The sequence below is a fragment of the Haliotis asinina genome, chromosome 7 (assembly GCF_037392515.1).
Source record: "Haliotis asinina isolate JCU_RB_2024 chromosome 7, JCU_Hal_asi_v2, whole genome shotgun sequence".
In the NCBI taxonomy this organism is placed as follows: domain Eukaryota; kingdom Metazoa; phylum Mollusca; class Gastropoda; order Lepetellida; family Haliotidae; genus Haliotis; species Haliotis asinina.
In genome coordinates this window covers 30,961,821-30,980,861 of record NC_090286.1, presented here as the reverse complement: position 1 = coordinate 30,980,861, position 19,041 = coordinate 30,961,821, and the positions used below count along the sequence as shown (strand labels likewise).

The following is a 19,041-nucleotide window of genomic DNA, read 5'->3' as shown; positions in this document are numbered from 1 at the left end:
AATCTTATAACATATATTATCTTCTTCAATTCCAAAAGCAAACACGCTAACCTTTCATAGACGATTCTACAGGTTCAAAAAGGTTAATAATTTCGAAAAGCGGCTTTGAGATTTAATGTGTTTGGTGGAGCTCTTCCCGGCAGTGAGGAGTATGAATGCAGTCAAACTACTTCCCGAAGCCACGGGGATCCAGAATTTAATTTCATCTGGTTTCAAAGTCAGTAACTGATTTATAAGTATTACGATCACCCTGACCCAGATTTCAGGTTCTGTGCCATCTACTAGGCAAAGAACATTAACAAGTGTTTAACGAATTAGTCGAGTATTTCAAATCGAAAACTGAACACTATGTATCCATCGCCTTAAAAATATTTATATAAATCTCTAAGATACATTTCAAAGAACTGAATTGTACAGGATTCTGAATGTTTTTTGTTTATTTGAACAGATGCTGGTGGAGAGGCATTAGTCGAGATATAAAACTACCAAATGTGGGACAAAGTTTATTGATAAAAGTAGTTGCATTTTGCAATATACTGTATGTTTATCCATATCAAAACAAAAATGTTGTTTTAAAAACTCACATTAAATATTTGGTCAGTTTGTGTTTTATATTATGCCGTATACTGGTGAAAAATAATAATAGAATTCAATAATCAACTTCCCAATAAGTAATCCATCAAATGTCACGGAGTCTTAGTGATCAGCTGTTTGTAATCAATGTCTGTCAATAAATATTGTTTCTCTCCAGCTGACACTGACACGATGTCACCGATTGTGTGTTTTATTTTCTGTCCCGGAATAGGTTGTGACCCTAAACAATGGCTAAGTGTCTACTGACATCAATGCCAGAGGGAAACTCTCTAGATTAATTGATAATGTAAAGGTTCATTGCCCTTTGCAGAGAACGTGTGATACCCGTCACAACGTAAAGTCATACTTTTATAGAAATAGGATTGGAAGGAGTATGGAACCTTGCAACAGTCAATGCCTTATAATTACATTTGCCTCGTTGTGGCATTTCCATGTGGATAGATCAATAAGATCAAAAAGATAAATTAGATTAAACCACCACCCCTTCATCTGAACCAAATCCACGACTACAAATTTAAAATTGTTTCCTTGATTCTGTTACCGATTTAAAACACACTCTCCCTATGACCGAGAGGAGGTCAGATGAAATGTGAGATACTGTTTCCACCTGGGGCCTTTACTAATCCGTAGGTAGTAGAATTACCCAAGGATATAAATTCCCCTTCATCTTAATCCACAATGAAAATGTTTCCCGATGTCAAACAATGTTGACCTGACTGATCGTGAATAGCAGGTATCACTCAATAAGGTGTCAAAACAGGCATTTCAATGCCTGAATGATTGCGATCTATAACCTGGGGCGACTGTCAAAGGTGAAGTCTCAATAGGACGGTATGTTACTCACACTTTAGGTATGTAGGTTGAACTGCAGGCTTTGTCCGGGTTCGAATATTGCCTTACGAACATGGGCACAGATTTCCTTTTCTTGGTCGCCGTCTTTTCTTTCACGGCCGCCGCATCAAAGTTTCCATTTGCATCTTTCACGCACTAAAATAGAAAGGAGATTCAATAATGGTGCCTGCAAATATAGCCGAGCAAATATTGATCAGTTAAGATAGACAGAGACGTGCTATTGACACGGCTCATGACATACTATCGACCTCAAACACAAGCATCTTCATCAGAAATACCTGCCTGGATGGGCTTAGGTAAATATATGGTAAAGTAAACATTGCGTTCTTGGAGTACGATGGACTAATTTATATAGCTCTCGTTTGAAGATGAACTTACCAGTGTACCCTTAACAATCTATTTCGTTGTGCGGTGGTCTGACTGTCATGATCGACTGCATTGGTAACCACAAATCAAACACATGAGGTATCGCGATATGATTGTATTAGACCTGTGTGGCGCTCAGAAACAAACTTGTTAATGGTTTCTGACATACATTTGATTGTGGACAACATGAACGGTTGTGATCAGTTGTTTTGATGGCGGAAAGTGACGACATTGCGATATGACTGTCATGAACACAGATTTCAAGCACAACGACTTGTTCGTTGATATCATTAACAGCTGATGTAGTGAAGGAACTGAATTTGTTGTAAAGCCTCCACTGTTCTGCTTTTATCGGACATAGCATGATATAGATACATAAAATACTTACGAGAATATGACAAAAATTGCATATCACTGTCTTACCTCCATTCCCCGATATGACTTCGTGTAATGTATTACAACCGCTCGAGACATATGTCAAGCGACGCCATGAGAATACTACGAGGACAACAGTCGAAGTGAGCTTCCTTAGTGTGGAAATGAAAGCCTTGACAGCTCGTGTTTTTCAGTTTGAATGAGAACATATTCATTTCGAGGACAAGCTACATATCGTACGCTTTCTCATATCTATTTCAGACACACCTGACATTAATACATGAAAGTGCCTTTCTAAATTACATAGATTTACATGGCTCCCACACAGTAACACTAGCGGCTTAGAGATGCGTTTCGCGTGAGTGAATGCTCGTCCAACCATAACGGAATAGCGTACACCCCGCCGGATTCACAGCTGAAAATAGGAATTTCATGTGACGTATCCATTTAAGCGTGCACAATGACACGATTAAAATGGGCACCGTGACCCGTCGATGCAGTTTTCATATCTTTTTTCTTGGTAATACAATTTTGCTGAAGCATACTTCCCATCCAACGAAAGAAAGCGAGTTCTAATACGAACATAGGTCTGGTTGTGCTCTTTGAAAGATTGCGTCTTGGAGATTGCATAAAGCAAACTGTTATGTGTGCATAGGGTGTATTGCATATACAAATAGCTTTTCGTTTAATGTCGCTATGAACTACGTGTCGGCTTGTACCATGCTACAATTGCAAATTATAGTACAGAAATAGTTGCTTACATGGTTAAACAACCAAACCCACTCTACAGCAGTATATTCATCGAAAATTTGGAAGTAATTATAGGTAACGCTCAGGAAAATGGGATCACCTGAAAGAAACGTATACTTTAACACACCCAAAGGGGCATCAAATTCATTGTATACTGTTCACATGATATTCATAGCCAGGATGGTGTTACGAGGTATATCCCCCTTGGCGCCGATAGGTTTTATGCTTGTGATAGAACTACTTAGGATGACGTGCGATGTTAAAATACTTACAAGAGTCCCATTTGAAGGCGACAGACAAGGTTCTTGGTAGCCGCTGTCGGGTGACTTCATGCCATAGTTTTCACTGCCATTTGTCATGTACTGCTGATACTGGTTGTTGTAGGCGAACTGTTGCTGAACATAGCGCTCCAGCATTGGAGAGTTCTGTTTCTCAGTGTCAAGTGCGAGAGCACTGGACGGCGACGTTGGGTACGTATAGTTTGATGATGGGTAATTGTACACATTGTTTATGGAAGGTAGTGGCTCGACTGTTTGCATGGGCTGAAGCACTTGGAAATACTGTCCCGAAGACTGGACAATGTTTGTATTGACCGGACCTGTCTGAGACAAGGATGAAGGCCCACATGTGGTCATAGCGTTCATTGGAATCACCGGAACAGTTGATGCTTCGTAGGGAGGTGGAAGTTCATTATGAAGTTGGTCCAGGAAGCCTTCTTGCTTGATGCTGGCAAACGTTGTTACTTTGTTCATAGTTGAAGCAGTTGGAGATGACGTTCTGGGGCTGTCGTCGATGTAGGTCTGGACTGTTGATGTTGGCTCGGCTAATGTGCGACTTGCTGCTGATGAGGCACTAGGTTGACTGAGTCGTTTGCGTTTTAGTTTCTCATTGAGTGCACGGCAAACCTTTTTAGATACATCATTAGTTTTCTCCTCTGACTGGTGCTGGGCAGGGTGCAAGGGGGGAGATTCATCATGATGCCCTGATGGCGGACAGTTGGGAAGAGCAGTCTCTTTGTCATGTAAAGACTGGTGCTCATTGCCCAACGTAAGATCCTTAGCCCCAAACGAATTACTGTCAAAAGTCGCCTCTGGCTTTACCACACAGTCATTAATCATTACTGAATCGTCGCCATTTTGCAGTGATGTCGTCTGGTCACCACAGGGTGACGTAGTTGAGTCCACTATCTCCTCCTGGTCGGCCTCGATGTCCAGACGAAGTGTCGTCTGCTCTTTGCACGTGCTGGGTTCGGCTGCCTGAAAACATACAACAAACATGGCTGAGCTGTGGATACATCGCAACAGTTCTGGCTGCTGTTCCTCATTATGCGTGAAGAGTTTTACCCCTTTTGTGGTCATTTGATCGTCGGTTGTCTCAACGCTATCTGACACCCCACAACATAGATGACCGGAAATTTGGATGGAGAAGTTGTCTTCTGTTATCAACAGACGTAAACAGATCTGATTGTTCATCCGAATAAAACAAAACGATCCATTTACTGGCTGTCCTGACACGACACACAGACTCTGATGAGCTAGCCCTCGGGTGAAGGCAAGATCACAACGCTTCCACCTCATTAAGTTTGAAATGTCTATGTACGTTTCATCTATCACAATGCTTACTCTTGTTTTAGTTCATACGAGTTGTCATGGTCAGGTTAGGTTTGCGCGTTCAAACACGTGCGTGCTATATCCAGGGGTGTATGATCGGGTGACATCGAAGGAGTGATAATAATATTAACATATACTGAAGGAAACAAATAAGGGAACGTCACTTCATGACAGTGTGTGCTATTCAAAGCTGGTCATGAAAACTGGACAATATTAAAGGAACGCTTGAAATTTCCCGTGGTTCTTTACTTGTTTCTCTCAGTATGTATTGCATGTAATATTACAATATTTTAAAAATGTAGTTTATGATTCAAGGAGTAACGTTAAAAGAGATTTTTCAGGCTACACGTGATTGCAATATTATTTTAGTTCACTATGGTCATCATTATCATAACAATTCTCGTATTTAATTAATTTTTGCATTTTCTTCTCAGAATTCATCCTTTAATCTGAAGACATAATACCAAAATACGACACATGATAATGAAGGTAAACTTTACTGGGCTTTACCAATATATTGAAGATTCGATGAATGCACTCTCCAGTTTCAAGGATCTATATCAATAAAGCAGTAAAATATATAAAAAGGAAATGATAAACAATAAACAATTCGTTTGAAGGAAGAGCCATATATTATTGTCAGAAATTATCAGACGTCTAAATATTCTTCCCTAATACACCGCAATCTGCACATATAACACTCATAATGACTTAACTCAAGCGTTGCTTGGAGATGAAGGCCGCAATCGCCTCGGGCAGGGCTTACACTTCAAAGGACCGACATATTTAATGACCATGTTAATTGTACGTTATAGGACATGAAACAATTTGAAGTAGTACTATAGCTGCAGCATTTACTAAGTAGACAAGACAAGTAATATGCACCATCTCCATCGTATGAGGTTGCAATGACATTAACAAAGGTTGACTAGCATCACAATATCATGTTACAAGACGCCTTCAGAGGGTGATTCAGTGTAGTGTTGGGTTACAGTTTATACAGAATTTATGCATAACAATTGTACAGATTTGCCACCCTTTGCCACACTCATTTAAGTCTACCATTCTTGAGTAATAACCTGGCATGAACTCCGCAAAAACACTTCGAGCCGAAGGTAACTCGATGCATTTATTATGCAAAGGAAGGTGAACATGTTATTTTCGAGTTTTTTTCTGAAGACAGACATCACTATTCGTGCATGTGTTGCAAATTTCGCAACAAATTGTTACAAATTTTTAAAAAGTGTGAATGGAATTTCCCTATGATAACTACCCAAGTTCGGTTCCCCACATGGGCACAATACGGGAAGGAAATTTCTAGTGTTCCCTGACGAGATATAGCTGGAATATTGCTAAAGCGGCGTAAAACTAAACTCACTCACTCACACATGATATCACTCGCAGTGGAGTCAGTACATTCTCACCTGCAGGCATTTAAGCAATATAAACCTGTATCACAACCTGGCGATCGAAGGCTGAAGGCTGTCCAGTCGTGAAGGAACCGTATAAAATATAATCTCCAACGATTCCAGTTTCGTGCAGGAAAACTAACGTTGGCTAACCACAAACGATTCAATTTAAAGAGGAAGTATACTCAACCCAAACTTTACCCAAACTCTCGATTTACCTCAGCCGATCAAACCCTCTCTCACCTTGCTCATGTAATGGACGTTATTGGGAACCATAATCATCTTGACCAAACGGCACTCCTCGCTCAAATAAAAGCTTAAATCTAACAGCCCGATCACCTATAATGCCAGTATTTGTACACTTCGGGTGCAATCTCGAAAATACGTAATTATTTGCCCTGTAAACTAACCTCTACTTTGACGAGTATCCCGTCTTTCGTCTTCTGAAAATCTGCCTCACTGCCACAACTGTGCAGATATTTGTCGAATTCGTTGGCGAGTATGATCTCCGAACTGGCGTTTAGACCCTCGTCATCGCGCTTGTTGTCGGGTCTGGAGTAAACAATTGGAAGGAATGTGAAGCTCACAATGTACAATAATCATTGCAGTTATATAGGATGTTGTACAGACAGTAGGCTCATAAAACAACATGCGCGGCCTTGACATTGACAAGAGCGCCATTTTGTGGAAGTCGACATACGTTGCTATGGTGGTGTATGGAGGACGAGAACAGATCCTCGTTGGATATAGGATGTGGTACTGAGGTATTTCCTGTAGTAGGATCACAAAATCTATTTCATTGTCAGCATCCCAGTTACGACAACATTAATGCTACCTTCATTCACAACTTAATATTCTCGCCACGTATATCCTCCATAGCTACACGTGTTTACTGTCATGTCAACACATGTAAACCTGTAAACTATGAATTAAATATCACTAACATCCACACAGCAATACAAAACCACTCTGCCATAATGACTAGACATATATGCCTACAACCCCGAGAAGATCCGGGTTGATCTTCAGCGACCCATGCTGCTATCCATGTTTGCCGTTAGAGGCGACTAATGGGATCGGGTGGTCAGGCCTGGTTTGGTTGACACGTGTCATCTTATCTCATTTGCGTAAATCGATGCTCATGCTGTCAATCACTGGGCTGTGTGGTCGAGACTATATTATTTACCGACCTCCGCCATATGGCTGAAATATTGCTAAGAGCGGCATTAAACAAGGAAGAAAGACACGTCCGCAAGTACACGGGCCTCGTTTCACAGAGATCTCGTAGCGCTAAGTCGATGGTACGGCTTAGGAGTGGGACATGCTGCACGGAAAGTTACAAGATCTTAGGCTTGTTTGTTTCATTTCTTGTTTCATTCACATGGACAGTGTTAGTTAAGTCATCACTATTGATGACGACATAAAAGGATGACGTCACACTCACCTCATATCGAACAGTGGTTCTCCCTTTCCTTCAACTGGCACTATGGGGCCAAGGTTCATGTATTCATGATACAGAGCAGCGCCGTTGGCGTGAGAATCTTCCCCGTTGATGGCCGTAGATGCTGCCGTGAGGGGGTGACCAAAGAACGCCGCGGGGTCATCAGGAGGCACGTCCTTAGCGGCATTTTTCAAGTCATTGATCGATCTCTCGTCTTTGAAATTTTCCCTGTGGACGGAAATGTTATGTTTGATGCATTGTAAAACACCATGGTGTCTAAACATTTCACGGCATTGTTTCTGTTAGTCTAAACAAATATCTTTGTACATATTTCATAACAGCACACTACTTGTGTCTAAGATATACATAAAATGCACACATGGTCAGTTTCAGATCCGAATTGTACACTATTCATGCTTAACAAAATAGTGATTTGACATCGTCGCGAGGGATGTGTTTGAAACTGACACGACAGACCCACGTCATCCAGAAGTTTACGAAACGAAACTTAATGCCATTGCTGTTGCTTAAACTGCACAAGCAATTCTGTCATATCTGGCACTGTCAACAACGTGTCGTCGGAATGATGACAGTAACAGCGGTGGTAATATTTCATAAAAAAGGCCTCAATGACAGGCACCTTCTTCAACGTTCTAAATCACATGAACATTAACTTACATGACCTTGACGACACGACCTAACGTCTATAGCAAAGGACCATCAACAAGCATGATTTCCACCCATCCGCACATAGCTCCCTACGAACTACGCTGATTGCATCAACAAAGTCCTTTCCTTCCGGCACATGGACAAAGTTAAAGGGATTTCATAACGCCCATTACATAAATGTGGAAGCCAAGCCAGCTCTTGTCACTACTGCAAATGCCCCACTGGGAAATCACGGACCATGAACACAGACCAGAAGGGTTTACCGTTTGAGGATGGGAGGGGTGGAAGATAGGGGTGGGGGTACAGGTGGAGGCATTAAGGGGGTTGAAATAGGAATATCCATGCGACACATATCCATTATGATGTAAATTGATAAGATGAACGGCTATGGAAGAAGATTAAAACGAGCATATTCATATCACTGGTACATTTTCTCTTTTGTTAGAATATATCACACTTCACTGAAAGTGCACTCCCACCTAACGCCTAGAAACGTTGACAGTTATTAGTCTGCATGTGCCTGGAGGTTGTTCATGAGAAGCTCTAGAAAAAGAAGGTGTTCAGCAGTAATGTTGTGTACATTTATCTTTGATTAGCATAACAATATGTGACGCATTCTAATGATGTTATCTAAGATTTGAAGAACTCTTCGAAAGGTGACACCTACACTGTGCATGAGATGTTAGGCAATATAACTGGGTGGTCACGTGAGCACAAGGAAGATGCAACATTTTTCACAATATTCAAAATGTTAGATGTACATGACATTATCTCCCTGGGGAGTGATTTTGGAGGAGAACGTAAACGTTAAGAGAAGGACTGGGGAGAGGGGGTGTGGAGGGAGTGCAAGTGTGCAGGGTCGAGTGATGGCGGAAGAGACATGTACATATAAAGGTTGAATTTAATCTCCACTGTTGGATGATGAAAGAGCAATGGGTGACTCGCAGGCGAAAACGTAACATAAAGCTTTCCAACCAAACCTATCACACAAGTAGATCATTCACTGAAAATTGTTCTTGCGTGAATACGTTCAAGATCAATGATGAGTTTCGGTCAAATAACCAGAGTTCTGAAAAGCAGGCTTAAAGTTGATGGGTATGTTTAGAAGTACTGCAGCATTTTATCAGTTGGGCTAATCCATGTTCAAAGGGACAAAGTGGTTCGTGACCACCAAGTGGTGGTGATTAGAGGGAAGGGGTCGCCCCTGTGGTTACTGATCCGTGGGTAACGTGTCCATATTGGTAACAACGGGGGCGACAGGAATGTTCCAATACTGACAGAGGGGTGACAACACTTGTGACAGAACTGATACGTTTATCCAAGCTACTAGACCCGGCAGAGAGTTGGGTAGCCATGTGGTTAAAGCGTTCGCTTGTCATGCCGAAAATACGAGTTCCATTTCCTACTTGGGAAAGCCCATTTCTGGTGTCCCCAACCGGGATATTGCTGGAATATTGTCCCAAGCGGTGTAAAACTCGCAATTTCCCATTCTACAGCTGTTGTATCTGGGCAAGGAACGTAGACTGAACACTTCATAAACCTGGATTAGGATAAACACATGACAAATAGTAAAAACAAACTTTTCCTTTAAGACGATTACTGCTGGCTGCTTGCTTCCACAGCCACGTAACTCAGCGCTAGTGACTCGTCAAACCATTACTTGATCAAAATCAAGGCGGTGGGGTAGACATGCGGTTAAAGCGTTGGTTCGTCACGCCGAAGACCCGAGTTCGATTCCCCACAAGGGTGCAATATGTGAAGCCCATTTCTTGTGTCTCATGCCATGAAGTTGCTGGAATATTGCTGAGAGTGGCGTATGGGTTCTGGGTATACGTTCTTCCAAGTCGTATTGCCGTCTCGCAGAATACATATTGGTCTGCTGTGTAAACTGTTGTAAAACTAAGTGAGCTTTCAGACATGCTTCAACGAATGACATAATTGTTTACTTTCTGAAGAAAGAAAATGGTGGGCATTCGGTTCACTTGCGCTGAAGCGTGAGCGTTTTAAAAGAAACCTCGCTTTGCTTCTCCTGTTTGCCGACTGGGGAAAGTAGCTGGCCCTGTCAATATTTTGTCCCACTCTGAACAATACTTGGAGCGAACATGCATGTGACTGTTATCCCACCCCTCTCCCTCTGTTTGCCGACACACAGAAGAACGTCTGTGGATTTAAAGCTAATTAAGGGTGGGGGTAGAAATTTTGAAATAAGGAAATAAAACACTACAGTTGAGTATTTGAATAAAAGTGCCTGTACGTACCACATCACCACGGCATTAAGTCTCATGCATCAGCTCCCTTCACGAATACGTCGAAATAACACGTGCGTTGCACATTAAACATCAACGATAAATTCAGGTAAATTGCGAAGTGACTCAACCTCGTGAGCGAAGTTTATTAAACTAATTACTCGATCCAACGAAGCGTACAAGTAATAACCAAACATAATTCAGAATATACTACTCAAAAAGAAGCTTTAAATGCCCACCAAACTCTTTCAAATTGCTTTGGTTAATCTGTCAAGGAGACTAAATTATTTCAACAAGTGATTATCAAACATAATTCATGATATAATACTAAAGAGAAGTTACGAAACCCACCCAATCTTTCATATTGAAGGACACTAAATTTTTCAAACAAAATTGCAAACAATAATCAAACATAAGGCTGTATATACTATATACTATATACTATATACTGTATACACTCGATTTTTTAAGTGGCAAACAAAATACAGCAATATGGAAAAAATCTGTTTAAACTATTTCGAGTCGTATAGATGTCAAGTCAAGGAAACGAGTTTGAAAAGACAGTAAAGAAAACATGGAGATGCATTCTTCCAGCACGTTGTCAGCTTTCGGAAACACAACAGTTGTGCAATCAAACAAAGACGGTGTTCGAACACTTTGAGTAGGCAAAGGGCATTAGTATTCAATCGACATCAATAACATGCTATTCGACAGCTATACCTTTTCACGAACACAGCATTGTGTTGAAAGCAATGAAAACAAGTCCCCAAACCAATTTACCTATAAACGTGTGCATGATACCCCAAGCATTGAAATAATTACGAAAATTCCAAATTAAAACATGGCTGGGGAGAAGGCAATGCGGTAATCAAAGCGACAATATGGGATCTGCTTTAAGTGATCCAAAACATTGGTAAAAGTTTACAAAGTTTTTTAAAAAATCCGTTTTGAACATATAACTGAAGTAATAAACATTGAAAAAAAATGAAAAAATAAGTTACCAAAACAGTAGATCTTCCAACATCATTGTGTGTGTAATCAGTGATAGTATTCCAAACACGTTGAAGCTCCGAGAACTATACAGTCAGAATTCCACCCGGGGTATAAAACTCCTCACATCGTCGATAAACAATATAGCTGGAGGCACCAAGATTCCGACTTCACCGTGGGCAGTTTGCGGTTACCGGGGGCGAGGAAGGGAAGAATGTTGGGGTGCACTACACACCCACGCTACCCATTGATATTCATAGATCGTCTACCGCACACACCCGCCTTCGCGTAAGCCTTTCTTTTGTTGCCAACGGGTGAAGGGAGATAACTCTAGACGCTGGGCGGGGCTGATCACAAAAGATAGGACTGTTTTCAGCCAAATTGGTGTGGGTCGACAAGCGACCTACTGGCTAGGGTATGCCCTAGATCTCAGCGAACTGTTTTGTTTACTTAGTGGACAATAAGTGGCGAGTTATGCATTTCATAAAAGGCGTGTCATTCCTGAACTGACCGGCGGAGAGAAGTGTAAAGAATTAACTGAGATAGATTCATTTGCAGTTCGTGCGCTGTCAATGGTCCGTGAGGGGCAACGCAGAAAGGACCAATCAGTGAGCTTTGGACAAAGTCAAGGAAGCCTAAACAAACTAATCTTGGGTTTAATTGGCTGCCAGAACATTCGGTGAAAATGATGTGGACTTGAAGTTTTGACGTGAAGGAATTTACAGGTGGTTAGGTTTTGTTGAAAATATTTTATCATTGTTGGGGTTGGGTTGACGCTGTGATGCCATCTGTTTAATTAAGGTATACAGATCCAAAGGTGTGATTATTTCTGTGCAAGGCCCTCCGTCCCGAAACAAAATAACTGGTTTGTGAAAAGTATCATAATAATATAGATAACACAAGGCTTACTTTTTAGGAAACATATGATTGGAATACGTCAATGCAAAAGAAAGAAATATGAATTCATTTTACGTTAAAATAAATTCTTAAATATCTTTGACGATGGGGTTGTGTTGTAAATGCTTGTACATAGCTTAAGGTGAAGGCTGTCGGATGGTGCATCAAGTCGCAAGGCGTTGCAAACCAATTCAAATGTATAAAGTTGATAAGTAAACTGTAAGCCCGGTAATAGTTTAATAAACCTTTTCATCCTCTTGTATATTTCAGCAATTAATCATATCCACGATAAAAAGTGAAAACGTAAAGTGTGGTTACTACCAAATAATAGGTTAATAACTCCTTTACCTCTCTTGTAGATTTCAGCCACTGACATTGATCCTGAGTGAACGCCCCGGCGAATACTGCCTACTTAATCACAGATAATTAGATACTTATCCAAACAGGGAGAAACAGATCAATTAACATTTAAAACAAGAGTGCTAGTTCAGCATAAAATGTATTAGCGAGATCCATCACAGAAATTGATCTGTTCTAGAGAATACAATGAGATTGTTTATGTTCCGAGCACAATGCATGGCGATGATAAACATTGCAGATTTCAGCATGGGATCGTGGAGAGGTGAGGTGGGGTGACTTCAGGGTTTGTGTGTGTGTGTGTGTGTGTGTGTGTGTGTGTGAGAGAGAGAGAGAGAGAGAGAGCGAGGGCGAAAGAGATAGAGAGACACAGGGAGGGATAAAGAGAGTATGAGAGACAGGTTTAGAGACAAAGCCAGTCAGAAGAGAGAGAGGCATTGGGTATGACGCCGTCCCGGATCGTACTGCCGACTATCCCCTCACCCGACAGACGCACCATCCCCCAGACCGATCATTGACAGCTGTTGACACACCTCAGCTACCCGTCAGTCACCACGGACATGGTTTTAAATGCGATCAATATCGATTTCAAGTGGAATACATTTTACATGCACGGGTGGGGACTACCGCTAGTGTTGTGTGCGTAGTGTCTTGGTTATCGAACTGAAAACATCGGTAGAAGACCCACCTGAAACAATATCGGTGAACTAGAGACCTTTAGAGCTACCTAGTGCGATGGTCATATTTATGTCTCTAAGGAACATGTGACGTGGTTGGATCGAATGTATTTTGAATCTGTCCGTGTTTATTGTGCGCAACTCTTTTGTGTAGGACCTAACCAATTTCGTCTCTCAAATAAACAAACCGTAGATCAATGAAATAATAAACTGAGCTCGTATTCACGTAATTTTCACAGCTATTTCCCCTTCTAGCAAACGGAATTCGTTTCTGAGGATAGTCAAGACTAGGAGTTCTTTTCCACTGCCTTTCAATGTTAAACAATACATGCAGGCAAGCGTGCAGGACTTATATCGTACCACGAGGATGTGTGTGAATATTTCATATGCATGAAAACTCGCTTGTTATATACTTTCTGTTGTTTTGATGTGAAAATCGATAGAGAACACATTTAGATATAAACATGTTTACCACATAAGCCGAAACTTGCGTATGAAGAATAGAAAGCGATTCACTGTATGAATATCCCATTACCAGCTTTACAAGAGAGATAATTTTCAAATAATTTTATTCAGAGATGATTCAGTCATGATTGTTTTGATCGTACCTAAACAGTGGGTTTCCCTCAGATTGACAAAATCTCATTATCATCTTGGCGCTAACGAGATTTCATGCTGACGACGGGACCTTTATAGCGACGCCATTGCCCTCTTGACCAGAAAGCTCACGTTCTGTTGTACTTAAACCCCAGGGTGCATCTGAACCCCTATCACATAAAACATCGTAAATATGCTATTTTTCTGAAAACTATGGATTCCCTTTGTGTGGTACTACATGTCCGCAAACACTCTATCTTTCAACCATGGTCAAAAGACGTGACAGTTGACAGAACCACAGCAGTGCCTTGCGATTCGTGTAGAATACGGCAAGGTGAGTTAAGTCCGCATTAACAGAATATGATGTACCTGTCTTGTACTTCTTTGATTGGTCAAGCAGAACGGACACCTAGTCTGTGTGGGCACACGGCGTGAGATATGACCGCCTATTCAGGAATGGAGTCTCTGAGGTTAATCTCGCTTTAGTACTTCTGCCGTAGCGCTTGTAGGTTATATTTGATGGCGTTACATATACATGAATTCTGTTAAGGGTTTATTATGGTAGGCTCGGGGGCATTAACTTTGACTCTAAGACCGCATCATCATCATCATCATCATCATCTTGAGTATCATCACCACCACCATCACCATCACCACCCCCATCATCATCATTATCATCAGCAGCAGCAGCATCGACTTGAGTATCAACAACACCACCACCACCATCATCATCATCATCATCATCATCATCATCATCATCATCATCATCATCATCATCATTACCATCACTACCATCCACCTCCTTATCATCATCATCGTGCTCACCTATATTTTCATCATGAACACAGCACTATTATTATTATTATTGTTATTGTTGATAATATCAGCTAAAATATTTTTTTCAACAACTGGCAGTATACAGTTCTTCAGGGGCGGTTCTGTGTTTGCTCAAACCCGAGCTGCGTAGCAGTTTCATTTAAGTACATAAGAACGTATTTTGAAATACACGAAAGAATAACCACCAATGTCACAATGCATTAGTTGACATCTAAAAACGTTTATCGAACACTTCATTACGATAGTGTCTTTGTTAGCAACGGTTCCTAGCAACAGACATTAAACATAAATATCATGCAAGCCTTCGCGCTCCACAGACACGTGACTGAAATGAACAACACTGTCTGGAAATAACCGGAAGTTATGTCGTTATACAATAGACGTTTGTTATGTTTTGTTTCACGACCATTTGTTATTGTTAAAAAATACCCTTGCCTGACTAGAGTTTCTTTGAGCGAGTGTATTGACAGAAGCAATTATCGATTAAGGGACACATGGACGGGGTCAATGAATTATTGATATCAACAAGCTGCAATTGACATCCATTACTGGTGACAAAGGTAATGTCGACATCCACGCACTTGTCGGAGATGACATTTGTGGACTTGAAACGAAAAAGAAATTTTGCCTCAAGCCACTGTCTGACACTAAGGAATATGGACACGACCACACTGAACTGTTGATTTCAGGGTTATGTGTCATATGCATATATTTACGACGGGAAATATTGTGTTAACAAAAAGAGAACAGAACCTGAATCTTTAAGCTGGTGGCGAACCCTCTCCACTTCCCCACTATCTGACTCATTACATGAATAGCAAACGTTTATTGCTGTCACAGACTTACTTACTTTAGACGTCGGTCTAATCTCATGTTAAACATTTCCTTTACTTTACACCTTTGTTTTAATATTGCATATTCATATTTCCTTTGAAAACAGTTTCAAAGGTCTCCAAGTGCATTCCAGATTTTATGTATTTGGACGCAGTAGTCTCGGAGATTAAAAAAGCCGACATAACCTTATTGGCATAACCCGCGAATACATACACACAGGTCTATTATATAATAAAATCTTATAGAAATTGTCACATGTTTTTGATAAAGGTCGATTTTGAAAACCCGATTCCAAATACACAAATGCAACATGCTTGCGAACGATGTAATGTTTATTCACCAAACATACTGGCTTTTCAAACAGTCAGACCTTTCAGCTCGCACACAAAACCGCACCTTCGATTATATTCGGGTGCATGGTCAAAAGCAAGCTTACCTCCCCATACAGTCAGCAAGACGGCACAACAATGATATAATCCCAAAGGCATGCCTAGTCTATAGAATCTGATTTCCCCCAAAGAGTTTTAAGGCAGAATGTCTTAAAGGGAAGTCCTATTATTGAACAATGTGAGATCATTGAAGCGTTATCGTTACAGAGCTATGGAAGCGTGAAGTACACCTTTAACGTCAGAGCCAGTGAGAGTACATCCTACGGTTAAAGAAGACAGTGTATAGAGCAGTCGCAGACTCAGAACCGTTATAAAACAACACCGAACATAATAATAAAAACAATCATGAGAGTAATAATGATGGATCTTAGTATCGATGGATATCATATTCTGACGATGTTAGCTAACTTTGTATTGAGGGGTTGATATTACGATGTCATATAACGATTTCGCGATTGCGTTGGTGAAATTACCTTTGCATTTGAGGCAATGATATAACGCGAATATTACAAAGCATGCTTGTATACAAGTGTGCCTTATAGTGTATCGCGTCAGGCGTGGTGTAGATAAGATAAAGCAGGTCGTGTCTTGAATATGCCCCCAAGCGTTGTCACGTGTAGTCATATATGTGCCTGAAATTCCTAGCTTTCCTCAACGTGTATCGGCATTAGAAGGAACTACGAAGCATAATTCTGAGTTTGTAAAAGTCACACCCTTGGAAAACCCTCTTTTTTTTAAAAAAAATAAAAAATAAATAAAAGTCGAACAGCTAAAATCCCAAGGCTGCGTCGTCTTAGAAAACATCCATTGTGAGACAGACACTTAAATTTTAATTTGGGGTTCCATAGAATTTAGATGTATTATTTAATTTTAATGTTACTCCGCACATATGTGTATTTATGACATGGGGGTTGAAACTACTGATATATTTCATCATCAAATGTGTTTATCGCCACGTAAATATACAAGAAGGCAGATATACACCATCGGTCGTTTCATAGAAAAAGACATGATGGTATGTATGTATTTTATGACATTTGACATTGCAGGTCTGACATAAACTGCTTCCGTAGAAACCACGTGATATCTGCACGAAGATCCCGGACGCGTGGTATGCAGCTCATCTACCTGGCTTGGCAACTACTGCTATTAACATGACAGATAAGAAGCGTGTACATTTCACATAGGGAGCATTGTAAACACTCGAGATACTAGTATCGTTAATGCATTTTCTATACGATAAAAAGAATACTGGTTGTGTACTCAGGTTAGGTACTTAATTCCTAGACTGGTCCAATGATGTGTTTCTCGCGTTATAATTTCGATCAAGAGATGAAGGCCAAACGAGATCATTGACAAGTAAAACAGTGCTTCGGGTGTTTTCCCTATCTGAGTCAAACTGTTTCTGAAGCCTTAAGTGGAAGATAATCTTACCGCGACTATAGTCTATGTGGCCATATCAGTTTAAATACTGTTACATTTTAGTGCAACCATCTTAGTAATATATTTGCAAGCGTCTTCGTATTCCTAGTGCAACCATCACCCCAGTTTCAGTCCAACCATCGTCACAATAACAATATTCAAATAATTATCCCCACAAACATTCCCAGTCCTAATCGACCGACTGTCACATTACCAATGCAATTATTCTCACGAAAAGTATTAAACTATTTTCATGATCCAAGTGCAACCATCGCCAGTGTTAGCCGAACGATTATCACAATATCAATGCAACCTGTCTCATAAGATATATGACACCATCGTCGTCAGTCGTGGTCCATAATGTGAGCCCAACCGTGCTCACAGCATTAGCTGAACCATCGTCTTAGTTTGGAATAACCCTCGGTTATTGGTTATTGCAGCCATCGTCCTAATCCAATGCAACCACAGTCATAATTGAATGCAACCACCGTCATAGTTTAGTGCAAACACGGCCATAATTAGTGCAACCAGTGTCATAGTTTAGTGCAATGTTGTCATAATTTAATGCAACCGTCGTCATAGTTTTGTGTAGGTTTTAATGAGTGACTCGATCGGGGGATTCAAAAGCTTGGTGTCTCCATGTATAGTATTGCTAGAACGCATAGATACAAGATCAGGAAATGGGAGACAGCGCACGTATATCAGTGTCAGGATGTAGGCGTGATATATACTCTGACGCGGAGAACATATAAAAAGTATGCACCGTCGGTGTTGCTCAACTGTATTGTGAAGTGAGTGCATTTGAGAAGAAGGGGGTGAATTTGCAAACTGGCCTCAAAAACGACAGTCTTCTTAAGATTTCAGTGTTCCAACGTTTCTTGACCCATGTTCCGGAAAACATCTTCCGCCAGCTGGCTGTCGCATGTGACACTCACGAAGTGAAATATACACCTTTTTTCAAGCATGTGGTACCTGTCATAGCCGAAAGAGCTCACTTCAGCATAGCTTAGGAATTAGCTTAAAAATACGCGAGCGTTTGAAATTGCGTGTATTTTTACGTTAAAATGAGAAACGGAGATTACAAACATTATTTTCTTCAAACAGGCTGAATATCAGTGAAAAAGCAAATTGTATATATTTCATTCTCCATACTTTTTTTAACGTACTGAGATGAGTACTGTGGGTCGAAATCTCTCACGAAACAGAGAATGGTAAATATTTGCACATGTAATATACAGAACTTGTATTCATTCAGATAATGTAATACATTTCAAATCGAAATTTACGTTTCACTGTAACAGACACACTACATTCCTGTTCAGCTGTTTGATACGGAGGGATTGTCTCAAAAGGATTTAGTTACAATATTATCGATGTGTCATGGTATCATCAAGACTCCAACTGAAGTGTTGTACTTGTCCAAAGTCTAAACACACTCAAACTCAATATAGGTGAGACCCCCCGTTGATAAGTCACTTAAAGGAAGGGGGATTGAAGTGAAGTTGACCTTCACCTTAGTCCACCTACCCAGTCTTTTGAAAGGGATAACGCTCATATCAGGCGATAGGTTTTTTCACATGAGACAACCCATTTAAGTCGATAAGGGATATATTTACCTGTTAGAGTCATCGGTTATGATATATCGGGTCTGAGTTAATAATTTTGATAAATAAAAAATAAAAATAAAATTAATAAAAAGGCTGTCTTTCATAATCGTTTATCTAAAAAA

The 19,041-nt window shown here is 40.5% G+C and overlaps 1 protein-coding gene across 5 annotated transcripts in view; it reads right to left on the bottom strand.

The window, feature by feature from the left end:
- The window catches only part of LOC137290225 (grainyhead-like protein 1 homolog), a 56,280-nt gene that overhangs the window by 11,370 nt on the left and 25,869 nt on the right, over positions 1–19,041 (bottom strand). For 3 of the 5 annotated variants that reach the window (XM_067820969.1, XM_067820968.1, XM_067820967.1), the window contains exons 2-5: positions 7,401–7,625; positions 6,367–6,508; positions 3,210–4,193; positions 1,439–1,581 (exon numbers count right to left, since the gene is read on the bottom strand). In XM_067820969.1, the coding sequence (XP_067677070.1) occupies positions 1,439–1,581; positions 3,210–4,193; positions 6,367–6,508; positions 7,401–7,625 (1,494 nt within the window). Of the gene's footprint in view, positions 1–1,438; positions 1,582–3,209; positions 4,194–6,366; positions 6,509–7,400; positions 7,626–8,075; positions 8,157–11,313; positions 11,411–19,041 lie in introns of those variants that run through there. The other 2 variants (XM_067820970.1, XM_067820971.1) reach the window with 2 other exon arrangements.